The sequence below is a fragment of the Semicossyphus pulcher genome, unplaced genomic scaffold, assembly GCF_022749685.1.
Source record: "Semicossyphus pulcher isolate SPU_LCO1_2020_fin unplaced genomic scaffold, fSemPul1.0.p SCAF_2, whole genome shotgun sequence".
NCBI classification, from domain to species: domain Eukaryota; kingdom Metazoa; phylum Chordata; class Actinopteri; order Labriformes; family Labridae; genus Semicossyphus; species Semicossyphus pulcher.
The window spans coordinates 4,666,886-4,693,940 of record NW_027211693.1 but is presented as its reverse complement, the minus strand read 5'-3'; the positions used below and the strand labels follow the sequence as shown (position 1 = coordinate 4,693,940).

The 27,055-nt window shown below is 41.1% G+C and overlaps 1 protein-coding gene across 2 annotated transcripts in view; it reads left to right on the top strand.

Annotated features, from left to right (window-relative positions):
- LOC138597778 (protocadherin-1-like) overlaps positions 1-27,055 on the top strand; it is a 204,717-nt gene that overhangs the window by 22,477 nt on the left and 155,185 nt on the right. For both annotated transcript variants that reach the window (XM_069669288.1, XM_069669289.1), the window contains exon 3: positions 186-2,372. In XM_069669288.1, coding sequence (XP_069525389.1) covers positions 186-2,372 — 2,187 coding nt within the window. The remainder of the gene's footprint in view (positions 1-185; positions 2,373-27,055) is intronic.

The window sequence follows — 27,055 nt, the reverse complement described above, 5'->3', positions numbered from 1 at the left end:
TAAATCAGGTCATGTTTGGCAAAAAAACAAATAATTTTGAGTTTTCTCAGGCCTTAAGGTGTCTGTGTCTTGTCCAACTCCCACTCATTAAACCGGTTGTCATTACTTGTTTTTAATGAATGTGTGGTTCTTGTAAAACAGCATTTGGATGTGAAAAGGTAAATCTTTTTTATTTGTCCTCTCAGGTCAGAGCCAATGATGCAGACACTGGCACCAACGGAGAGATTGACTACAGCCTCCATCAGGCATCAGAGACCGTCCAGAGGCTTCTGCGCATTGACCGTTCAACTGGAATCATCTATGTCAAGGGCTTGGTGGACCGGGAGGAGGAGAACTTTCTCAAGTTCTTTGTGGTCGCCAAAGATCGAGGGCCTAACTCAAAGAGCTCCAAGGTCCTGGTGACCATCATTGTCAGGGATCAGAATGACAACGCACCGGCCATTGAGATCCGTGGCATCGGCTTGGTGACTCATCAGGATGGTGTGGCCAACATCTCTGAGGACATGCCCATTGGCACACCGGTGGCTTTGGTCCAGGTGTCAGACCGGGATGAGGGGGAAAATGCAGTTGTGACGTGTGTGGTTGCTGGCGACGTCCCATTTCAGCTTCGACCTGCAAGCCAGTCAGCTAATGATCGTAAGAGGAAATACTTCCTGCAGACAACTACCCTGCTGGATTATGAGCGTGTCAAGGATTACAGGATTGAAATTGTTGCTGTGGATTCTGGGAACCCAGCCCTGTCCAGCACCAACTCCCTCAAAGTTCAGGTCACAGACATGAATGACAACACACCAAACTTTTCCCCAGCGTTGCTCGAGGTGGACTTTGCTGAGGGCAACCAGCCAGGTGAAAAGGTGCTGGCTATGATTGCAACTGATGCAGACAGCGGCACCAACGCAGAGCTAGCTTATAGCATCATTGAGCTCTCGGCCTGTAGGCTCTTTGATATCGATGCCAACAGTGGGGAAGTTAGTGTGAAGAACTTGCTTGATCGGGAGGAGACGGAGCGGTATGAGTTCCGTGTGGCAGCAGCAGACAAGGGTGTCCCTAGCAAAACTGGCACTGCTACAGTGGTGATTAATGTCCTGGATCGCAATGACAATGACCCCAAGTTCATGCTGAGCGGCTACAGCTTCTCTGTCAACGAGAACATGGCCCCACTGAATCCTGTTGGTGTGGTGACTGTCACTGATGCTGATAAGGGCGAGAACGCCAGAGTGAATCTGTTTGTAGAACCAGACAATGGCAAGTTTGTCATCCAGAACGGCACAGGAACCATCCTGTCTCACATATCCTTCGACCGTGAGAAGGAGAGCACTTACACCTTCCGTCTGAAGGCTGTGGATGCAGGTGACCCACCTCGATCCTCCTATGTGGGTGTGACCATCAATGTCCTAGACGAGAATGATAACGCCCCCTATGTCACCAAGCCGGCCAACTCCTCCTACACCTATATGTCGCCTATCACCCCAACAGAAACCCGTGTGGAGGTGGTAGAGGCAGAGGACATTGACTCTGGACCCAACGCCGAGCTGCTCTACACCTTCACAGGCGGCAACCCATATGGCCTGTTCCACATCTCACCCAGCAGTGGGGAAATCACACTGGCACAGGAATTCACCGGTAAGCACAACGGTCTGCACCGCCTGGTTGTGAGGGTCAGCGACAAAGGAAAACCTCCCCGTCACACCACCGCCCTCGTCCACGTTTTTGTCAACGACACCAAATCCAATGTTTCCCTCATTGAGGCGCTGGTTGGACACAGCCTGTACACACCTCTGGACAGGGACATTGCCGGAGATCCCAACTACACTCTTGGTCATCGCAGCAACATCCTGTATGGCAGCCTTGCGGGTATTGCAGCTGTGATTCTGGCCATGGTTGTCGCCGTGGTTGTCATCAGACACCGACTGCAGAAGGACACGAAGAGTGGTTATCAAGCTGGCAAGAAGGAGAGTAAAGATTTGTACGCTCCAAAGCAAGGCCCCAAAAATGGTAAGGGGAAAAAGAGCAAAAAGGGGAAAGCTCCCAAACCAGCCAAGCCACTGGAGGAGGACGAGGAGGCCAGCTTGCAGAAAGGCCTTAAATTTAACCTCATCAACGACAATGTCAACGACAGTCCCAGAATCCACCTGCCCCTTAACTACCCGCCAGGAAGCCCTGACTTGGGCCGCCACTACCGCTCGAACTCCCCTTTACCCTCAATTCAACTACAGCCTCAGTCGCCCTCTGCCTCCAAGAAGCACCAGGCTGTTCAGGACCTCCCTGCGACTAACACCTTTGTGGGAACGGGTGACAACAACTCCACAGGCTCCGACCAATATTCGGATTACAGCTACAAGGCCAACCCGCCCAAATACAGCAGCAAACAGGTAGGAGACTATGCAAACACGGCAATGTACCACAGGGACATTATTTGGACCGACCGGGTGTGGTAGTCATGCTGGGACTTTTTTTGCCGATATCCTTCCTCCAAAGCTGCACTGATTCCCCCCTCGCACAGCACCCACTTCTAAACGGCCGTTTTGTTTTTGGTTTGGTTTGGTTGTGTTCACCATTTTCCGTTCTATTACGTTTTTTGGTTTTCACCTTGACATGGACACCACTTCATCCACACCATGAAGGATTCATACGGGATAGACCAAATATGGGTTTACCAATATTTATCTGGTGATAACAACCCCCAAAATGAACTCTGTTGATGCAGAAAAACCTGGAGGGTTGTTTCATACACTGTTTATTTTAATTTGTCTGTTGTTCCATATCACACGTTAAAATGTTCACTTCTTACGTTGAGGACTCCTTAAAGTTTTGAAGCTTCTGAAGAAAACAACAAGAAAAAGAAATGATGATATAAAATCTTAATAATCAGTTCACTATTGATATCCCATATGGGTCTATCCTTAGCTTTAACATGTTTTTCGTTGGTTTTATGTTTAAGTTTTCACAGTTAAATGAAGGAGGTTATGAGTTTTTTTGTTATTCACAAGTGTTTTGAATTTTGAGTTCTTTGTGCCACCATTGAGAGGTTCACACTGACATCCTCATTAAGTCTGAATGTGTTTTTCTTTTCCTTTTTTTTTGTTTTTTTTTCTCGTCTGGAGAGCTGACTCGAGGGTTTAAAGCTGCTCTTTATGGCCGGATCAGCTTGTTGAAGTGTGACAAAGAGCAACTGTGAATTCCTGAGTTAGTTTGGTACCCACATTTTTATTGTTTCTGGGGCTTTTTCTTTGGCCAGGAACTAGACTGGGGCTGAGGAGCCACTTTAGAGTGTTTCCATCCAGTTCGGACCAATTTAAGGTAATTTCAGCTCGGTCAGGAAGCCAAGACTTAAAGAAAGAAAGGGAATAAGAAGGAGAAAGGAGGGTGGGGGGTTGTAAAGAGCTACTACACTATGAAGGAAAAGGTACACTAAGACTAAATGCAACCATTTCTTAACCTCTGCACCTCCTGTCAGGTTAGCTGAAATACGACTTTTAATTTTGCCGTGTTCCCAATCACTGGGGTTTAAAAGTCAATTGTTTGCACAGATTAATGGCAGGTAATTTTCCAGGCGCCCGCTTTCGCCTTCTTTTACCCAGAGTGCCTTGCTCTATTCTATTTAATGTACAAAAAGGGGGTTGTTGGGGAGGGATAGGGATCATTAACTGCGTGACGGTGACGAGCTTTCACGCCGTGTCATCATGTTTTGCGGCTGTGAAATTTGAAAAATGTCACATGCACTGTGAAAACCCATTAAGACAATCACATTGTGATGTTCAGACTGTACATATATGTGAAAGACGTGAAATATTTTTTGTTTTGTACTTTTTCATCTGTTCCAACATTATCGTGTTGTCCTGTGAGTGTGTGTGTGTGTGTGTGCTTAACAAGGGCATATCATTGATTGATTCTGCTTAAGACTTACCAAAGACTCTCACACACACAACTGCATATTCCCTGTCATCACCATCATAAATATGAAGCTGAAGTTGCAGAAGTCCTGCTTGTGTTAGCGTCTTGCTAGCGCTCCAGCTGGGTTAATATTTAGCCTGTTAACACTCAGAGGCTTCACACTTCACGGGCGTCTAGACGGATTTACAGACACACAACATCACGTCGGCTCCATCACACACCTGCTCAATCATGTACTCGACTTCTTCTCTGGGGAAATATATGTACAGTGTTTTTTGTTTTGTTTTTTACAGCTAAAAGCGAGATTTTTATTTCAATAAACATGTTGCTAAAATGTTAAAGTGGCCCTCTCTGTGCATTCACTGGGTGGGGGTTACAAACAGGAAGCTGGGAGCTGTGGAAGGGCTGCAGCTGTGGGATTATGTAGAGGTACAGTATCTCATTTTCATTACCATCCTTCACACATGTACATGCTGCTTTCACATGCAAACTTTATTGGCAGTAAGAGGTGTGTCAAAGAATGCAGTGTAGCTTCAGGAAGATATGCAGTGAACACAAAATCTAACAGCTAATTTATGCAGACGAAAAGACACATTTACTGTTTTCAATACACACGTATACATACAAAATAATACAGGTACATTTGTGACTGTTAAAAAAAAAAGGTATATGTAAAGATGACTAAAAATGTGTGCAGTAGAGCTCATTTTATTCATTTTTATAGTTTAATTTAATATTTAATAATAATTGTATATAATATGTTTATTGTAGTTTTTAAGATATTGATCTGCAAAATAACTTGCATACATACTGAGGAGTAAAAGGAGAACATTTTCCAACAAAATGGCTTAAAAATAAACAGCACATAAGTACAGTGTGTACTTATGAACAGGCCCTGAGTAAATATACTTTCCATCACTCATGTATATAGAAACAGTATGTTTACACTCATAAACATGTATATTATGTATGGCTTGTTCTCATTTCAGAGAATTATGAATTTAAAATAGTCTCTACCAGAAAAAAAGTTTAATTTGATTTAGTTAGTTAGTGGAATTAGTTTTCCAATAAATGCAGATCTTGTTTTTACAGCTACTGCACATTTACTTAGTTTCATGTGTTCAAGGTTTTTATCCACATTTATTTTAAATCTTTTAATAATTTTTTAAAATAACCTCCAGAAAGGTCGTCAAACCCTCACAACTGGTGCTGCTCAGTGATGAGACGGCTCAGTGGGAGCGTTTGGAGGGATCCTGCAGAGAGAGCATAGCTTTATCTGAGAACTTAACACATGAAATAAAATCTGCATAAGTTCAATAAAATACAACTCTTAAACTAAAATGGAGATTTCAAATTGCAGCTTGACTCTGTTAAGGCAGAAAAATGAACATTTCTCTTCACATAGAGCTAACACAATACTTTAACCATTATGTGTGTCACTTTACAGCTGCTGACGCACACACCACTACACACAAACACACCTACTTTGGACGTTGAACCAGTGGACACAAGATCAAAACCATGCCAAGCAGGTGCTGAACCTGCCGGGATCAAAGGTCAAATATCACTCAGACGCAGTTATTAGCAGCAAAGAGTGAAGAGGTCAGAGGTTAATGAAGTCAACCCAAACCTCCCTCCTCCTCCTCCTCCTCCTCCCTCCACCCGTCTCCTCCTCCTCCTCCCCCCTTTAGGACTCCACATTAACAGTCCGTCATCGTCCTTCCTGCTTTTATGCTGACCAACTCGGCTGTCTCTATGGTAACACAACGACCTGAGTGTGCGTGTGTGTGTGTGTGCTGACTCATAGTAATGACCCCCTCCTCCACCTCCCTCCTCTTCCTCCCCCATCTCCCACTCCGCTCCCTCCATCCTCTATCCAATCCAGCACAATCCCTCCTTCTATGGAAAGCTCTGCCCTTTGAATGAAGAGAGATGAAGAGAGCGTGTGTGTGTGTGTGTGTGTGTGTGTGAGTGAGTGTGTGCTGCCTGTCACTCAGTTTATATAAGCCCCGAGCTGAGTGTTTGTTCCTCTCTCCCACATACCGACTATGATTTCATGGTTTGCAACAGTCTGCTTTACATATTTCCATGTAAACAAAAGAGAAAGGTCAAACATTTCGGACAATTTAGGACATTTATCTCTTTTTAAGCGTTTAAAATTCACATTTTTGGACACCGCCGGTGATACTGAAGTATATGTGAATGAATTTCCAGCAAAAAGGAAACAAAAAGAGATAAAAATTGTAAACGCCAACAACAGGGTGTGAAAAATTCCTTCTGTCTCGACACTACTTTGTCGTAGGTCAGCGTATCACTACGCCTGCAGCCTCGCTCTCGTATCACGGCTCCTCTCAGCTGTCTGAAGGAGAACAGGAGGCTGCAGCCTGTTTTCGCAACCACCACTTCCTCCAAATCTGCATTTTTTCCCGTTTGTTGTTTTTCTTCAGTTTGATTCATAATCTGTTATGCACACAACCAGCTCCAGTGATTTTGCAACCACCGAGCCGAAGGAGGAAGGCTTGTAGGGTGATGTAAGTCTGGCTCAAATTTAATGAACAGTCTGTCGGTTGGTTCAATTATTCACATTGAGATATCTCAGAAGTGATCGGATGGATTGGAATGAAATTTGGTGCAGCCGTTCTTGTGACAGTGAGGATGAATCTCAATAATTTTGGTGATTTTCTGACGTATCCTGTAGAGGCATCATAAAGTCAAAACTTTGGTGCTGTCTGAAACCATCTACCTGACCAAATGAGTAGAATCAATGGAACAGTTTGTTGTGACTTTACGGAGAGTTTTGGGTGGGGGGGTTAGACCCTATTTGACCATCTGATTAGCATCTCACTGACACGTTATGATTGCCTGAGGCCTTGTTTTAGTTGACAGACACCAGCACAACAAAACAATGCAACCCTCCTGTTCAATTCAATGCATTGACGCAGTGTTGGTGGTGGAGCAGATACATTCTTGTACTTGGGTCAGCTCTGGAGGCTCATTCGACCAGGCCAATTAGTTTTATTTCTAAAGTTTACATCAGAGATGTTTCAGCTCAAAATAAACTGATTGCCACCGTACAAAAAACAACCTGAAGTTGTAAAACCCTCGTAACAATTTGTGGTGTTTTGGCATCTGATAAAAGTGTTCTTCTGAGTTAAATTTAAGACTATTGCCAATGTCCGACGTCTCCTTGTCTCCTTTAAGTCTGGTCCACTTGGCTCGATAGCATATCACAGAAACAATATTCGTCACTCTCAATCGATACAGGCATATTTTCTGTAAAACTAGCTGTTTGGCTGGCTTCAATTAGTTCAATCTCCCACATTGTCTACTCTGTTGTAGTCGACATTGTTCAAAGTACACAAAAAGCTGGAAGAAACTCAACACATAGGCATTGAAACCCCATGCAACTAGTATTTAGGCAGTGTAATTACAGAGCGATGACATAGACTCGAAGCAGAGGCATAAATCAGGCTTGAGCCGTCAAACTCGTGGATCTGTTACTCAAACTTCCTGGAATCATTTTTTTGTACACCTGTACTTGAAACAACCCACCCACTCGCTGACACTTCCAACAGTGCTCGACTCTGAACCAAACGCCTTTGCAATAACGTAACGGCTACAGCAGCATAAGGTTGAATAAACAGAGAGGTATTTTTACACCCTATCAAAAGCCCTGTAATAAATGTAATAAATAAATATGTGAATCAGCCAACTGAGTTCAGTCCGTAGGAGTTTGTTCCAAACCTGGATGTCGGGCCCCAGATCTGACAAGACAAATATTTCTGTTACACAATTTTTTTTTCTTCAATTCCTTTCCTTTTTTTCTAAAATATTGAATACTTCTACCACCTGAGGCTGCAACAAATCCTTGAGTAGACACAAACTGAGAGAGAAAAATCAATCCTGGGTTGAATTGTTCATAACTCATGTTAATACTTCATTCGAAGGGGTCACAAACGGAAAAGATTTGGAGCCTCTGGTCTATAGCCTTAAAGAAGATATGTTTGTCTTTTAGGTTTGGTATAAAAGATGAAAAATACCCGTTTGCAGACCATCAGCCTCCTTTCCTTAAATTTCCTTTGATCCCTGCCAACTGCTTGCAGAACACATCCAGTAAGACGATATAAAGCACAGTAAAACCACCGAAAAAGTATTTTCTGCTAATGCTCACACTAAAGCCTCATGATAATCACTTTGCACAGCTACAGTTACAGCCCATTAAATGACTACTTATATAAAACAGGTGTTTTTTAATCTGAAACATGAGGTTCTCTAAGGTGACAGACAGAGGACTTCCTGTTTCTCTGCGGTGTCCGTCTCGCTGTCAGAAAAAGAAACTGTAATGGCGACCATTAGCCGGGCGGCTGGAGGCTTTTTCTCCCCAGAAAATTACAGTAATTTCACTTCAGCGGCTAAAAATGTCGTCTTTCATCAGTCCGACACAGCTGAGGGGAAGGTGTGAGGCACAAATACTGGCACCCTACTCTGATGTTACTTCAGCTGGAGAACAGTAACTACCTGAGACATCTATTCATCTTAAGTAATGACAGTTTTAAGTGCTGATTTAAACACATGTACCTCCATCTGTAAACAGAATATCTTCTCTCTGATGATTTGAAAGCTTGGAGATTTCCAAAAGCCCTTCAAGTGAACACACCCACTAAGGCGTCCATTAGTCAGGTAAATGTACCATATCACAAATACACTTTTTTACAAGTTAAACTGCACTATTTAAAATTTGCTTGGTTAGAGTTACGTAAAATTCCAGCATGAAAATAGTACTTAATTAAAAGTATGTATATGTCAGCAAATAATGATGTTACTCAAATAAAAGTACTTAAAACCAGCATCACAAATGTTATTAAAGAAGTCCAACATTGAGAATGACTTCATTAATAGAATTTAACACAAGTGGAAGAATGGATACGTTTGTCATTGAAAGTTTTACTCATGTTAAAGTTAGTATATATGCAGTATTGAAATTGTTACTTTAGTAAATGTATCAAAAATATTACTTAGATTAAAAATATGTAAAAGTCCGGCATCCTAAATGTTACTTTGGTAAAAGTATGTATAAATGCGACTTTGATAAAGTTACATAAATAAAGAATGTATAAGTCCAGCATGGTTACTTCTTCGGGTTACTTTGGTAAATGTAATTGTAATTTTAGCATTGAAAATGTTTAAGTTAAGCACTCCAAACATACTCAGGTAAAAGTATGTATAAGTCCATCATAGAAATTGTTGCTTAGTTAAAGGTTAGATAACATAAACGTTCCTCAGGTAAACGTATGTGTAAATCCAGTAGTCAAAAGAAAAGTAACAGGTTAAAATTATGTGTAATCCAAGAATTGAAAATGTTACTTAAGGAATGGAATATTAATAAAGAATTAAAAATGTAACATAAGTAAAATTATGTGACATAGAAAATGTTACATTTATATAAAATGATGTATAAGTCAAAGCATTAATAATAATAATACTTGAGTTAACGTTTGTATAAATGCAACATTGGGATTGTTACTCTATTAGTTTTAGAAGGTTTTAAAATGTTGCTTCGGTAATAGTATGTATAAGTCAAGTACTTAAAATTTGACTGAAGTGAAAGTGTATAAATCCAGCATGAAAATACAGAAGTTAAATCAATATTTCAAAATGTTACTTCAGGAATGTAACTTATTAGTCAAGCTTGTAAATGTAACATAAGCACAAATGTATGTCAGACATGGAAAATGTTTTGTACCGGTATATATAAAAGTGTATAAATCAGGCATTGATAATATTGCCCCGTGTACAGAGGCCACAGTCCTCATCGCACTGATCGCAGGTTTGACTCCCGGTCTGCTAATCATTTGGTGCATGTCATCCCCCCCCACTCTCCACTCCCCACATTTCCTGTCTCTCTTCAGCTGTCCTATATAATAAAGGCAAAAAATCTTTTAAAAAAAATGTGTTCACGTTGTAGCCGCGTGACAGCGAAAGTATGGCTGTCGTATCTTACTCCTTGTCAGGTTGTTTTCACAGGTCAGAACAGGTATGATGTAGAGATGGAGATACATCTCTCAGTATCTGCAGTGTTGAAGGTGAAAGGGGGGGGTGGGGTCGGATACCTGGTCACAAAGGGGCCTTTGTGATGCACGCACACACACGTGAGACCCACATTATTTTTCCTAAAACACACACATTCCTGTACACGGACATCACTCAGCACAACATAATCCCCTCAGCCCTCTTTCTGTGTGTGTGTGTGTGTGTGTGTGTGTGTGTACTAACAGGCAGGATGTATCTGCTGAAGCTGCAAAATAAGACCTCAAAATAAAACACCTCAATTTGAATTAAACTAATTATTCTGAAAGACGTTTACCTCCAAAGGTTGACGTCAAATTCTACTCGACAGAGCGGCTTAAAAGCTTTCACGCTCTGTCAAGAGATCATCCTGTAAACACTCGTTCCTGTCAGTCATGTCTTCACTGAGCATGCTCCAACTGTGACTGTCAGGTGTTTCCAGAATGAAGGCAGGTGCTGCAGGAGATTCACCTCGTCCAAACTGAGTAAAAAGGTTTGTGTTTATTCAAGTTCAGCTGCCATCTTTGTTTCCATTATAAGCACTGTCTTCCACAAACAGGAAACAAAATGGCTGTTGGGATTGGATTTATAGTTACTTTAAATTAATTAACGTAATTTCTCTGACTGTTAAATCATAATAATCAGACTAATTGATTTATACGACACGGTTATATGATGACAAATGACAAATTAAACTTCCTGTGCTTTTCTTTGAGGGATACATTTACATGTAATATTTTCGGGTTGCATGATTGCACCTCCTCTGTCACTGTCATTTGAAACTGTGTTTGCATAAAACACTAATTTCCCTGTTCTGTGACTGACTTACAACAACCACCAACATTGTCTTTGTTTTCTCCGTCTCATCTACAAACATGAGCACACATCTGGTGTTGTGTCTGGACTTGTTTCCCAAACTGCCAAACAAAAACCCACCAGGGAGACTTGAGCCGCCAGTGTCAGTTAGCAGGCTTAGCTTGTCGGCTGTAGCACGTTAGATTGCTAAAAAATGTACCTGCAAATGTCAAGACTGGTAAATGAAGATGCTAAATGATATCTTAATGTTTAGATGCCGTTACTTGTTAGCGTCTTGTTACTGGTGGAGGGGTATGCTTCTGCATTCTTGCTAGCTTAGCTTTAAATCATGTAAGAATACTCTTTTCTTTTTGTAGAATTGAACATTTTTTATGACTTTTCAGGTTTTAACTGGACTTTCTTTTCAGTTGGCTTCAGGTTTGTTGGCTAGCATGCTAGTGCACAACCCGAGACTTAGTTTTATGACCAATTACAAATGCTAGAGAATTGCTCACCTTGCGTACACCCCAAACGAGTTCCAAGCTTCCTGGTTTTATTTCAGGGGTTTTAAAAATGTGCAGCAGCGATGCACCCACTTGGGCCACAGATTTTACATTATAATGATGTCACAGATTTGTCTCTTAAGGAGAGTTAAGCAAATATAAAAACTTCCTGGATCAAAAATAAACAACAAAAAGAGTCAGTCTTTACCTTTTTTGAAGTACGAGATGTCCAGATGTCTGCTGAGAAAAAGCTTTTGGACCCCAATGGAATTTTGTTGCAATACCTCAAGTGACCACTGGGCTTAACTGGGACAGGGCTGAACAGAAGCGCTGTATCCACGTTACAATAATTACACATCCACTCCAAGTACCATCAGAACAAATATATAGTTATCTATAACTATGATATAGTTAATATTGTCGTTAACATGCAAATCAGCATGCTTATATTATCATTAAGCTCAGAGAGCAGACTCTTAGATTTATATACGTTGAATCTGCTATAGGTACGACGTAGCAAGAGTCCCCTCACTGTAGCATGGCCTGCACCTCATCGGAAAGATAACTACACATTGTGGCGACACAGACCTCAAAAACTGTGTTTGGTTTGCTTGGTAGATTTGCACTAAAACTTTGGAGGACAGTGTGTTTGAGACTAGTTTGTTGCTAGCTTCTACAGCCGTTTAGCTTTGACTTAAAGCTAACACTCATAGCATGATAGCCAGTCTTAATATCTAAAGGCATATTGTGTGGGCATTTTTTAAAGCAGTAATTCTAGTAAAAGTAACCGTCTTTAAAAATGTCTTAGCTCCAACTCCAACATGATCTGTCCAGTTTTAGATGCCATGTTTTGAAGTACACAAAGAAACAACCAGATGGATTCCTTCCCTGGTTGGACGTAAAGTACGCTGAGCATGTTGCATCATTTCCTGTTGATCTTAGTCGTTGATAGAGCTTAAACATAATCGATTATTTTGTTGTAACTTGAAGTAGTTTTCATCTCTGCAGTGAATTATCCGCTGTGAGTTTAACGTATACTTTCCTTCAGCAACTTTGTTGCTAACTACTTAGCAGTTAGCTTAACTGTTGCTCGGTGTGTCACATGTTCAGTTAAACCTCAGACTCCTTTACAGATAACAGTAAATGTATCAAATGTAGATTAATTGTCACATTGGAGGCAACCAATGTGGCAACATGGTAAATGTTTCTTAAGCTAGATGTTGCCGTGGACTTTTAATTTCAAGTCACCCCATCTAATTTCACACATTTTTGCAAATCACTTGGTTTTTATTTTCACATATTGTACACTTTTCTCGATACTAGGAGCGTTTGCACATTCAGAAATTTAAAATTTATAATGTAAGTTAAATGAGAAACAAAGACATTATTACTTTGTTACATAACTGGAACCCTGAACTCCATTTTTTCTTTCATATGTTTATAGCTACTTAATTAATTCACGCCTGATCACTGCAGCCGCTGACACGATGAGAACCAAAGCCTGGCTCTGTGATATATATATATATACTGTATGTCCTCTTACAGAAAGTGAGAAAGAATCAGTGTGAAATATGAAATCTTCCCAGCCTTGACTCTTTTGTTCGTGAGGAGTTTTATTTTTTACCGACCTATAGAGAACCTTGAGAACCGTGAAGGAACTCCTTCAGTCTTCTATTCAGCCTCTCTCTCTCTCTCTCCATCTCTGTCTGTCTCCGTCTATCTCGGTCGCCCCCTCAGGGCTGTGATTGTGTTTGAGCCACTGAGACGACTCAATACAAAGATCAGTGTGTGTGTGTGTGTGTGTGTGTGTGTGTGTGTGTGTGTGTGTGTGTGTGTTTGACTTTTATGTGGAGCCAGAAATCAAAAACACAAGAAACATAATTTTGTTAGTGTGTCATTGTGTGTGTTTTCGTGTGTGTGTGCGTATGTGTGTTGTCTTGCCACCTGCTCCAACAACACAAGCGAAGTGGAACGGAAACCTGCCTGAGGCTACACACACACACACACACACACACACACAAGAACAAAAGAGGCGAGTGACAGTAAATGCAGGCATGGAGAGAGGAGGAGGAGGAGATGAAGGGGAGCACAAAACACTACACAAACATGTTACATATAACATTGTGTGTGTGTTTGTGTGTGTGCGTGTCTGGGCTGGTAGCAGGTGGTATGACTCAAGAGAGGAGGAGGTTGCTGCCCTTCATACACACACATACCTGTAGGCAGGGTCAGAGGTCAGATGCTGTACAGCTGCTCTGTGCACTGGGCCGCTGAACTCACACACACACGCACACACACATAAATACAACATGGCCGCTTGTTATTAGCAGCAGCAGCACAGATGCTTCTCACATTAATGCATCCACTGTGTGACCGAGACACTCAGCAGAACAAAAACGCAGAAAAATTGAATAGGGTTTGGTGTAGATGGTGTTGATTCATATGCTGGTTCCTATTGAATTTTCTTCTTTTATATGCAAATGTTCAAAGCAAAACCCTGTTCTATTTTCAGCTGATTTAAGCTGCGACAAACAGCCGTTCACATGTCTTAAACAATGAGGAATGTAATGATATATGCAGGATTATTTTAACATGTATCAGAATCAGTAGTAGTCTCATTAAACAGTCGTATAAGGAACAGAGTGCAGTGCAAGAGAGAGCGACACAAAGAGAGAGAGAGAGACAGTTAGAGAGAGAGGGTGTAACTCGAGGTGTTTAAAGACCCTCTGCCAAGTGTACAGTCACTGACAGTCGCAGCGGCAACCGCCTCCGTCTGCATCCTGACTGACAGGTGATGGGACAGGAAGTGACAGCGACCGTAGAGAGAGAGACAAACACGACTTCATCAATCGGCTGCAGCTCTCTCCTTCAGTCTCGTACCGAGTCTGTGTTCAGTTATTGACCGGTGATTGGGAACTTCGGTCTACTTCCTGTTTATGTCCTGATTACTTCCTGTTTACTTGTAACAGAAGCTGAAACACACGTATACTACTGGTGGCTTGCAGGTAACAGTGGGACGCTAACAATGTTCTGCAGTTGCTTTGCCCTCACTTCCTCTTCTTCTTCTTTTTCTACCTCCTCTAATCCCTGTCCTTCTTCTTCTACGGCCCAATCCTAATCTCCACACTCACGGACTTTGAGGCGCGTTCCTGGTGAGTGCGTGAGTGCTGTCCCACTGTCAGATCAGCGAGCGTGTGCAGACTTTTTAACGCCAAATCTTTCGTATACAAACGTGATTGTCCAGCCCCTCACTAAATGTAAACAAATGTTCGTACATTGAAGTAGTATTCAATAAAGTTTATCTTATCTTAAAATATGTAAACACTGTCAGACACACACACACGCTGCAGGTCGGCTTTTTTTCTTATTAGATTTAATGGCCCACCTGGTTTCCAGGCAACGTGTGATGCCATGATCGAGCGTCCCATTCCTCATTTTTATGCAGTTCTCAAACCCTCACGGACTCACGCACTGCACGCCTGACTCCATTAAAGTCTGTGTGTGTTCAGTGTTTAGGCTTTAGGGTTGTCTTTCTTCTTCTTCTACCTCTTCCTGTTCTTGTTGTTCTTCTAACTCTTGTTGTTCTTGTTATTCTTCTCCTACCTCTTCATTTCCTCATCCTCTTTCTTCTTCCACCTTTTCTTCGTGTCCTTTTACCTTTTCTAGTCCTTGTTGTTGTTCTTCTTCTTGTTTGTCTTGTTCTTCTTCTACCTATTCTTGTCCTGTTTCTTGTTCTTCTTCTCCTTCTTCTTCTTCTACCTCCTCTTGTCCTTCATCATCTTCTTCTTTAACCTCTTCATCTTGTCTGTCTGTCTTCTTCTTCTTCTTCTCGTCTTTCCACTATCGCTATTATCAATAGTAACATAAATAGCATACAGGCAGTATTAAAGTATCAGTATCTGCAGTAGTACACAGTCAGTGTTTCCACTAACAGTAAAAGCACCAGTTGTTCCAGTAATAGTGTCTCTGTCAGTAAAAGTACCACTCACACTTGGAGCAAGTATAAGTACACACACACACACACAGACACACACACCGGGACGCCCTCTGCCCTCGTCACGCTCCGTCCTGCAGGGTCCAGAGATTTTATGACTGGCAGTGTGTGTGTGTGTGTGTGTGTGTGTGTGTGTGTGTGTGTGTGTGTGCGCGTTGGTTAACTGCTTCAGCGCTGAGGCAGAAAATGACGCAGCGGTCGACTGAGCTCAGAGAGGTTTTATAGAGCAAGAGGGTCCTTCCTTCCTTCCTTTTTTTCTTCCTTTTCTCTTTCTCACCCACTTTCCTTCACCTCCTTCCTCCTCCTCCTTTCTTCCTTTTCCCCAGCTCCTCTTTCTCATTTTCCATCCTTTTTCTGATCTGTCACCTCCAATTTATCCATCCTTTTATCCTTCCTTTGCTTTATTTCCTTCCCTCCCTTCAGTGTTGTTACTTTCCTTCTTCCCTCTTCCTTGCTTACTCTTTGCTTTCCATCCCTTTCTTCCTTCTCCCCCTTTGTCTACTTTTCCTTTCCTTTCCCTTCCTATTTCCTTCATCCTCCATTTCCTTCCTCCTTACCCACTTCTTTCCTATCTTCCTTCCTTTTGTCCCTTCTTTTCTTCTCTTTTTGTCTTTCTGCCCTTCCCCGTTTCTTTCACTTCCTATCTCTTCCTTTCCTCTCTTCCCCCTGTCTCCTTCACTTCCCTTTCTTTATACACTTCTCCTTATCATTTCTCCACCTTCTCCCCCTCTCTCCTGTCTCTCCTCTGGTTTTTATTTAATATGGCCGCCTCGTTCTTCACCTTGAGTCACCTCTCCTTCCTCCGCTCAGACTGTGGAGAGGAGATAAGAGGAGGTGGAAAGAGAGAGAGGGAGAGAGAGAGATGTTGTCGTTCTTTACGAGGCTCTTTCTCTCAGTTTCACCTCAAGTGTCTGTTAGGACAGGAAACACTCGTCTCCTCTCTCCTCCCCCTCTTCTCCTCTCTTTATCTCCCTCTCATCACCTCTCTGCCTTTATATCCTCAACATTCCTCTTTCTTTTGCTTTTCCCTCACTTCATCCTCTTCACTTCTTCTTCTCCTTCTTTGTGTCTTTGTTTTTCTTCTTCTACCTCCTTTACCTCTGCTTCTTCTTTTTACTCTTCTACCTCCTCTCGTCCTTCTTCTTCCCATTCTTGTTTTTGTTGTTGTTCTTCTACCTATTTTTTCTTTCTTATTCTTCTTCTGTCTGTTTTTGTCTTTGTTCTTCTTCTACCTCTTCTTGTTCTTGGCTTTGTTTTTCTTCTTCTACCCCTCTGTGCCTTTGTTCTTCTTCTACCTCTCCATGTTCTTGTCCCTTCCCTTCTTCCTGGTTGCACTTTGAGGAGTCTCTGTGAGGAGAAAGAGGGATGAGGAAGACTCATCTTCAGGGCACAAACTCTTTTAAACTAAATCGTTCAGACTCTGAGGTACAAAAGTATTGGCATCAAAATATTCTTAAAGTAAAGAAAGCAAACGTACTCAACATGCAGAGTAATATGTTACTCAACAACTTTCCTTTGACTTCATTAAAGCATGTAAATCCTTCTTCCATCACTAGTTAACATGTGTTTGCTGTGTTTCTATGTATTAATACGTCAGTGAGTTCAGTCTGTGCTGCAAAGCTTTATTCAAGCATTTAAGGAGGTTTTAGTCTGGTCCTCAAATGCACCACTTTAGCGTGTTAGCATGATGTGTGCGTGTGTGTGTGCGTGTGTGTGTGCGTGTGTGTGTGTGTGCGCGCAGTGAACAGCTGTTTCTCTCCCTCTCTAATCCTCCGGCTGACCTAAACTCATCATCTTTCATTTCTTCTTTATTTTAATTTCCATCCAATCTGCTTTATTGGTACAAATGAGATTTTCAGAATAAAGTATAATAATATCTTTGGATAAAAACAGGCGAAACAACATAACTAATACATGAAAAAGCAGGAGTGAGCCTCTCCCTCTCTCCGTCTGTCTGGATTAAGGGCTCGTCCTAATCTCTGGAGGTTAAATTAGAGGATTGAGGTCGGATGTTAACACACAGCTCCGCATCTGTGACTTTTTCTTTGCTTTTTCTTTCTCTTTTCCCTCTTCTTTCTTTTTTGGTATTTTATTTTTGCGGGAGCTGAAAATTTCCCTGAAGGTTTGTGTGAATCCTGTTAAAGCCGCTGCAGAAGCTCAGAAACAGAAAATAACAAATCTGTTCTGCGTCGGTGTTTGTCGGACAGCAGCGCTCATGTTCTCTCCTCAGCTGCTGTCAGAAACCAAACGAGCAGAGACGCTTCCTAATGTTCATCTCCAAAGAAATAAAAACACACACACGGAACGAGCCGTCACACGTTAATCTGCTCAGACACACTCTGACAACTCCACAGACAAACAACACCATCAATATCTGAGGTGATCAATAACAATTTCTGGTGTTTTAGTAAATAAACAGGGAGATATTTTCATACAGATTATTGTGCCATCCATCCATCCATTATCTATCCCGCTTATCCTGTTCAGGGTCGCGAGGGCTGGAGCCTATCCCAGCTGTCATTGAGTGAGAGGCGGGGTTTCACCTGGACAGGTCGCCAGTCAATCACAGGGCTGACACAGAGACGGACAACCTTTCACGCTCACATTCACACCTACGGGCAATTTTGGGGTCACCAATGAACCTAACGAGCATGTCTTTGGACTGTGGGAGGAAGCCGGAGTGCCCGGAGGAAACCCACACATGCAAACTCCACACAGAAAGGCCCCCTACATCCAAATCAGGATTCAAACCAGGAACCTTCTTGCTGTGAGGGAACAGTGCTAACCACTGCATCGCCGCGGGAAATAGGATGATTGCTCAAATTTGCAGAGAAGTTGCAGCAATTGGCCAAAATTGCAAGGTTGAAAAAAAGTTGTATTTGCGTCTGGTGTGTAATTTAAAGTGGCGTCCCTCCATGAGTGCTGAAACGGAGTTGTATTGCTCGGGAGAGTGTGTAGGGGTTGGTTTGACAAGGCCTTTGGGCTGCATTCCATTTATTCTAAATAGTACGCTACAAAAGATTTGGTTTGTTCCGGAACATGTTTGTCAAATGCAGTGTGCCAAAATGAACCAGGATGTTTTTCTCCATTCAGCTGCATTTTGTGCTTTTTATATTCTGACCTGCAAGTCTCTGTAGCGGAAGATGCAACAGTCAGCTGCACTATAAAGGGAAGGATGCATGTGCAAGAAGTTCAAATCGTATGCATACTACATGCAAAGTATGTGCTTAGTGGGGCAGCTGCTGTATTTACTTTGGTAAAATGAAAAAGGATGCAATCTGGAACTAAGGTTTGTTTTTTTCCTGCTATTGTTGTTCATACAAATAAAGTTCAGACAGCCGAACCAAGTGATTGATCAGTCGATTAACAGGAAATCAACCTGAGACGTGAGATTTTAAACGTTTCGATCCTTCTGAATGTGTCAGATATGATGAAAACCAGCTGTTGGTTTAACGGCAAAACACATTTAAGTCTGCTCAGGTGGATTAGGAGAATTGTGACGACTGTTTCTCTGAGATTTTATGGACAAATCAAGAAAATAGTGCAATAATATCGTCATAGGTTGCTGCTCTAATGTCAGAATATTTCCATCACTGTCTGCGTCAAATGAAATTACCTTCATTTGTTTGTGTATTTTAATTAAAATAAAAAGTAAAAGTGCCATGTGGTGTTAATTAAAACAGAAACTTGTGGGACTGGACCTTTACTTCCTCCAAACACCAAAGTCTGACACAAATCTGCTTTTCACAATTATCAGAGAGGAGAAAAGAGGCCGAGCAGCTGCTGAATCTCGATCCATTTTTAATCTACAACCGGCGGTTTGAACGTTTCTTAATGAGATTTGGGAGCTTGAAGAGTTCAGGGTGTGTACAGTGTGTGTTTGTGCAAAAAGTGTGCGTCTTATGAGTGTGTGTTTGTGTGTGAAAACTCTGCAGAGGTGGAGACACAATAGGTGACAGGGAGCAGCAGGAACCTTTTTCTTTTGGGAGTTGAGACATGTTTGGGCACGCAGAGAGGTGAACACACAGACACACACACACACACACACACACCTCGCCTTTCATCAGTGTTTGCATCACGCTTTGCATACCGCTGAGGTCATGTGATGTGATGTCATGTGTGTGTGTGTGACAGGTAAAATCCCAGTCCTACCTTCTCTCCCTTACCGTGCCCTCCATCATGGCGTCCGCTTGCCCGCCGGCTCGTGATGTGATGTCGCGGGTGGCCGAGCAGCCAATGGAGCGATCTCAGCAAACTGATAAATAAACACATGGAGAGTCAGCGTGCCGCTGCAGGGGCTTCTGGGTAGTTTGGTCTGACTGATCCGCCGTGTGGACCGACTGCTGATCTTCACACTGTGTTCATTTGTCCGCCTGAAATCACCAGATACTGTTTGTGTGCTCGGCTCTCTCTGCTGATCAAACGGATTATTTTAATTGGAAAAAAAGCCAAATAGTGTTAGTGTGTTGTTTCAGCTTCTTTAGTGTAAAGTTAAGATGCTTTTCTGTTTTCTGTTATTATTAAATAAATAGATTAGGGATTTGGACTGTTGAAAGGACAAATAGAGACACCATTTAGAGTTGTAAGACCAAACCCTCAACCAAGTAATTCAGAAACTCAGCCCTGTTCAAGCACTGAATACATTTATAGAATACTACACGTATTTTATTAATATTTCCATTCTGTAAGGGCACAAAAACAGATGTCTAAATGTTCTGCAGGTTGTGGACATTATTAACAGTTTGCCTTTGGTCTCTATGTAGACTTTTCTCGCTGGATAGTCAAAGAAACACACAAAATGACCAATTTTAAGATAAATGTGGGCTGGACAGACTGATATACAGATATATTTGTTTTATTTTAATGTTTATTGTCAAAATATTGCTAAATATCTTTTTATGTTTTAATAGGATACTCCACCAATAGTTAAATTGAAGCAGTAGAGGGTAAAACATCCTGATTTCAAGTCCTTTGTATAGGTGAAACTTCCCGAAACACTGGATCCTACATGTCCCATATTGCAACACAGCAGCATCTTTTGAAAGACTTCCTCTTCCTTCTCAAGACTTTCAAACTCCACATCCTGTTTAAAACAAAAGAATGTTATACATCAGTCTCTTCAAAAAAAAAAAAAAAAAGAAAATAATATTGTTAGTACTTCCTGGTCAAGGTGGCCAATCACTGGGCTTCCAATGCAAACATTTTCCAACAGCCCTTCTCTGATTTTACCTGTTTCCATCTTTAATGACTTGTTACAGAGCAGACCCTTTAGCTAAGAGCACAACACCAAAGCTGCTGTAATGGTGAGTAAATGCAGCTCCCTGTGCGTCCTACTGATACCAGTTTGCTAGTTAGCAGTTTGGCTGGCTGGTTAGAAGGTTGGCTTGATTGTTAGCATGTCACGTAGCTAGTGACTTGTTAGTATACATGTGGCTTGGCTTGTCAAAAAGTTTGTTTATCTTATTAAAAGGCTAGCTAACATGTGTATTGTTTGTTTAGCATGTTACTTTATTAGCTATAATTTGGGTTGTTTGTTAGCAACTAGTTTCTTTATCATGGCTTGTTAGCTAATAGTTTAGCTGGCGTGGTAACAAGTAAGTAATCGGTAGTAGGTTAACTGCTGAGTTGGTTGATTAGCATGTTAGTTGGTTAGTTTGCAAGGAGTTTAGCTTGTTTAAGAGCAATAAGTTGGTTAGTTTGTAAGTAAGTACTTGCCAGCTAATAGTTTAGCTGATTCGGTAGCAAGTTAGTTACAGGTAGTTGGTTAGCTGCTGAGTTAGTCGGTTAGCATGTTAGTTGGTTAGTTAGCCAGGAGTTTAGTTTATTTAAGAGCAATTTGATAGGTTTGTTAGCAACTCTTTACTTATGAGTTGGCTTGTTAGCATGCTAGTTAGCTGAGAGTTTCTCTGGTTATGTAACAAGTTTTTACATGTTGTCTGTTAGTAATGAGGTGTTAGGTTAGCTTGTTTGTTTGTCACTTAGCTAGGGGTTTAGTTTGTTTACTAGTTTTAATTATAATTTGTCTTGTTAGCATGCTAGTTAGCTAATCATTCAGCTGGTTTGGTAGCAAGTTAGCTATATGTATTTGATTAGCTAGGAGGTGGGTTTGTTGGTTAAATGGGTTGTTTAATGGTTGGTTATCTGACCTCTCAGATGCATGTGCATTGATGAAGCTAGCTAGTTGTAAACAGTGACATTAATGCCATAAGCAGCACATTAGTTAACATGCTAGCTTGCTCACTAGCAGGATAGTTAGCAGCTGAGTTGGTTGGTTCGTAGGATAGTGTGACTTAGGTAGGTGTAAACGTTGTGTGTCTTCTAGCTGCTGGTTTTAATACACTTGACTGTTGCTTCACACAACATTAATACACTTCCATGAGTGTGCTTGTGTGTATATATTATAGCGTAACGATTAGCTTTGGTATGAGTGCTGCCTTGGAGAACTGCTGAGTGGGTTTAGAGCAGGAGTAGTACACTGGGGCTGGAATTAACTAGATTTACTTTGGTGTGTGTGTGTGTGTGTGTGTGTGTGCGCGTGTGCGTGTGTGTGCTGGAGGAGGGATGCCACACTAAATTGGCAAAATGAGGTGTAAATGTCTTGAGGCAGATGAGCTGCCTTTAGTGAGCGCAGCACTGAATATATCACCAGCAGCTCCAGGAAAGCTTGTGTGTGTGTGTGTTTTTGAGTGAGTGAGTGTGTGTGTGCGTGTGTGTGTTTGTGCGTCCACACTTGGCAGCCACAGCCAATCATCGTCCATCATTCAGTTTTGGTTCTGACAGCTGGAAGAGGCAGAAAGTCCCTAAACGCCTCAGAGAAACACTTAACAGCTTCTACTGCTGCTCAGGCAAGTGTGTGAGTCTCTGTGTGACTGTATGTGTGTGTGTGTGTGTGTGTGTGTGTGTGCGTGTTACGGAGAGTGTGTGTGTGTGTATGTGTGTGTGTGTGTGTGTGTATTGACATTAGAGGTGAATGTACCGAGTGTAATCGTCTCATTACATTCAGTAATAATCTGCAGCCTGACGTGCTGCTGCATCCTTTAGAGGCGTTTAACACCTGATTTCCACCTGAGCTCCTGCTTGACGTTTGACCTCCACGACAAAGAGGCTATAAGGAAAGCACACCTGGTTTGACCTTTGACCTCTGGACTTTGAATTGACCTTTATCAGAGCTGCAGACAAACTTGAGATAAGCTTCTTAATATTAGTGTGAAAATAAAGCTTAAGGGCCCGATCAGACAGAACGAGTTTTAGCAGCATTACATTTCCCATAATGCAACACAACAGCATGTTTTGCAATGTGCTATAAGTTAATTGAAATACTTTTTCTGCACGCTTCTTGGCAGTATTTTGGATATAGCAGCAAATACTGCACCGCAGTCACTAAACTATAAACATACATTCATACAAATGTTATCTTTTATTCCAATCATACTTTTATACATAATTATATTTCACTCAGTTTTCTTGACAATTGGTAAACTGTTGTTTATGGTTGTTGTTGGTTTATGATATGTTTAATCTTATGCACCAAAACATCTTTACTTGTGTAAACTTACTGAAAACCTGAGTCTGACTCTGGTGATGAGTCAAATTTGATTTAAAACATTTAAACCATCTGAAGCTCCTGTTTGAATCCTGTAAACCTCAGGGTCAGGGCGTTCTTTTTTATAAAAATGATAAATGGGGTAAAAAAAAATAAGACAAATATTGAATTGTTTTGCCTTTGAAGGCGTCTGACTATATTTTACTTGAAGCAGAGAGTAGAGCTTTAGGGCAATTTATCTGGTTTTGCAGTGAATTTGTAAAAAGTATTTTCAGTAAAGTTTCATGCTTCAGTTTATCAGTGTTTTGGTGTTTGGATCGCAGCAGGGCGTCACAGAGGAAGCCGAACAGCAGATTTAAATAAGTTAGCAGTTAGCAGCGTGCCTGATTAACTTTAAATGAGCTCTGGTTTCAGAGCGACACACAAACGCTCCACCATCTCCTCCGCTCCTCTTCCTCCCCTCTTTCATCATCGTCACTAGCAGGAATGTTTGCTCTGCTTTTGTCTGGGTGATGTGACCTGCAACCTTTGACCCCCAGGCTTTCACTGAGGTGTGATGTTGTGTTTCCTTGTGGATGAGAGCCTCAGAACAAAACGTGGAATGTGAAAACTCCTCTGGTTTGATCTGACTGGTTGTCATACATATTTTACACAAAAACGCACTTTAAAATGTATAAAAATGTTTGCAAAGTGCTGAAACAAACTGCAGCTGGACGCCCCGCTGCTCCTCCGACTTTTGTCTGAGATGAAAGATTGACGACTGTTTCACTGCCGGCAAAAACAACGAGCCAATCAGAGAGCATCGGAGCTGAGATTAAAGAGAAACTACACTGCTGTTACACATCAAAGTGTGCTTCCAGGTGTTGAGGAGAACTCCTGCACATGTGGAAGAGGTAGTTTAAAGACTGTAGTGCCTCCAAAAGGAGCTGTGAGAAGTCTGATGTATGGCCTCAAGTGATGTCACATGAGGCGGTGTTGGTCAAAGCAGAAAAAGTTTGAAATTGAAATAAATCTGTTGCTGTGGCGTTAAGTGCCTCTGTAGCCCGCTGCTTGTCTCTGCTAAAGGCTACGATGTAAAACTACTGGCTACCTACACCAGCATCTCTGAGTGAAGCATCTTAGGTTTGAGTTGCATTGTGGGTAATGTAGGCGCCAGGTTTTGACGATTTTGAGGATTTCTTACAAACTTTTTAAATGTAATGAAATTCCAAACTGTTGAAGAACTCAACGGAGGCCCAAAGGGGACATTATTTGGAAGAAAAAAAGTCAACGGCAGACACATCGTTTTTTAATCGAACAGTGCCAAGCTGTTGCGTGATCTTAAACTGTTGCATTCGACAGTGAAAATGCTTATTGAGAAAGACTAAACATCCAAAAGTTACTGAACAGAACAGACTTCCCTTTAGCCTCAGCTTTCAACATGGCTACCTGTAGTTTTCTCCTGTTATGGAAGAACAGGGTGAAATGTCCAAGGGAGGCGGCCATGTTGGTGTTGCTGATGTATACATCATATGTGCAATTCCTGGCACAATTCAAACGGGACAAACCATCCGTCTCTTACCATTTTTTTTCCCCCCCAAAAAAAGTCCCATGGTGGTCCTCAGGGCAGCGGTTCTTCACCCCTCTTTTTTTTACACATTGTGCATTGCTTGATGGTGTACACTTAAAAATCAGGATTTAATGTTCCTATTATAAAACGGGAAAAAGGCTGTGTGGAGGAGAACGTTACAGCGGCAAAACAAGGAAGCAGTTCAGTAAGCTGAAAAAGGTACGCTGGTGGCACATAAGATGATTGAAATGCAGTCTGATTATCAGGTGAGCATCATTGTCGTTTTATATCAGCCTCCCAGTGATAAACCCAGAATTCAGCGACTTTATGCGTTGATGAGAGGTGCTTGGATCTGCAAATAGTGGATTGTGGGATGCATGTAAATCCAAACAGCTGCCTTTGATAAAAAGAGAAATGAGGATGTAAAACACAATTTATGCTAATTTGTCATGCAGGAATTTAATGCTTTTTTTATGTGATGCAGTGTTAACTTGTTGCTGATGGTCCTGAGGCAGAAAGCATCTTAACAAGAGAAAAAGTACGTCTCTTTATTGCTTAGTTCTTGTCCTCGTCCTCTCTCGCTGTCCCGTTCGTCCACATGAATATTGAATGTCTTCAGTAAACGATTGATCAGCCAGACTCTGAGTAAACTCTGCAGCACTTTCAGCCAACATCACCATCGATTTGTGCACATAAGCCGACTGGTGGATGGGCGGGGGGGCCTCTTCTGTCCGCTGTGTGTACTTCCTGTTTCCCCCGGCGTCACCTTGTTGTTGTTATTGTTTCTTTCCTGGTTTGCACGTCAGCAGCAGCTCGTGTTTGTCTGAAGAGTTCAGTGCTCTGCTGGGCGGCCGCTTACATTTACAATGCTAATGTTCGCCTGCAGGGAGGAGAGGGAGTGTGTGTGTCCTCAGGCTGTAAAACGGAAATTCAGCAGTTTTTTTAATAAAATATAAAGTGAACATTTGTGGATGGTTTGTGCACGAACACGGCTTCAACTGTTGAGGACACAAAGGTCATGTCCTGAGTTTTACTTACTGGACAGTTTTAGAGACGATCAAAAAGTAAAGATGAAAGGGAAAGTAAGTATTCAGTATAGCCCTAACTGATGTTTAAGAGTCAACAAGGGTTTAAATTTTGTGTAAGAAAAAATTAGATAAAGTATAAATATTCAAAAAACTTATAATAATAATATAATATAATAATAATTAACAAATAATCGAGTTAAAACTATCAGAATTTTTCAGATTTTTAAAATAAAAGCTCAATAACATGCAGAAACAGCACCTCTGATATTTACTTTTAGGATTAAGCTTTTATTTTGAAAGAGTCTTTTTTCTTCAAGATGTTAGCAAGCATTGGCTACGATAAAACACTGGTGAACTTTTTTGTGACTATTTAATCACCGACTTGAGCTCAGATTAAACCGAAAATAAATATTCAGTATATCTGAATAATAACTGATTTTTAGGGCCAAGAAGGGTTTAGAGGTTTAATAGGAGAATTAAAAAAATTACAGGAAATATATTTGAAAAGAGTTAAAACAATAAAAAGACAAAATTTTCATATTTCAAATGCATTTGTGTTTATGAAAAAAAAAAGTTTAATTGTACACAATGAAATGTTGGTATTTTTAAGCCAACTTGAAATAAATATATTTTACATGTAGTTTTTAGTTGTTTTAACTTTTTAAAGGGAAATAAAACCAACAGAAGATATCAAGGAGCAGTACTTAAAAAACATTTCTGTAATTATACTTTCTGAATCTTTATAATTTTTTTAAATCTTATTTTATCTTAATTTTTGGTTTCTTTGTTGCACTTTTCAAAAGTAAAGTAACTGAAACTTCACAATAAAAGCCTGTAGCACAAAATATCAACAGGTCTTTAAAGACGACAGCAACAAAAGAGAACAAAACAAGTGTAATTGATTAAACTCTGGCGTTAATAGTAGCTACTGCATGCTGGTTCTAAAAATAAACAGACTGTTTCAAAATAAAAGCTTCACCCTAATGATAAAGAACCGAGGTGCTGTTACAGACAGACAGACAGACAGACAGACAGGTATAACTCACGTCAGTGTTGTCCTGGTTGATGCTGTCAGGATGACAGGAAGTAGGGCAGTGTATGTATGTGTGTGTATGTGTGTGTGTGTGTGTGTGTGTGTGTGTGTGTGTGTGTGTGTGTGTGTGTGTGTGTGTGTTTTGTGACAGATGGTGTTTATAGTAGGACAGACGTCACTCTCACAAATAGTCCTTTAAGGTCACAGGAACAGAAATGATTCTGAATGTTGAACACTCTAACAGCAACCCTCCATTTTTTCTGTGCAGTCATGGGTCCTGCTTCAGTGTATGTTTTTACTACATTTCCCATGATGCCTTTCTGCAAAGAATGTCCAGTAAAGCAGTGAGATCTAGTTTGTTTTTGTCATAGATCCTGGTAATTTGTATTCCTGTCTTAAATTTTTCCCCCATGGAAGAATGACATAAAACTAATATCTTTAAGTTAATTAATGGATCAACTTTATGCTGTTTGTAAGTGCAGAAAATAGGAAACTAAACTTAATTAAACAACCAAAATAAATACTTTAATTATACCTTAAAATGTTTTTAATATTTATATATATAATATTTTAAATTGGTTGCTTTTAATCTTCAGTTTTTGTATTGATTACAAAACCTAGCATGCTAATTTAGAGCTTTAGAGATGCTG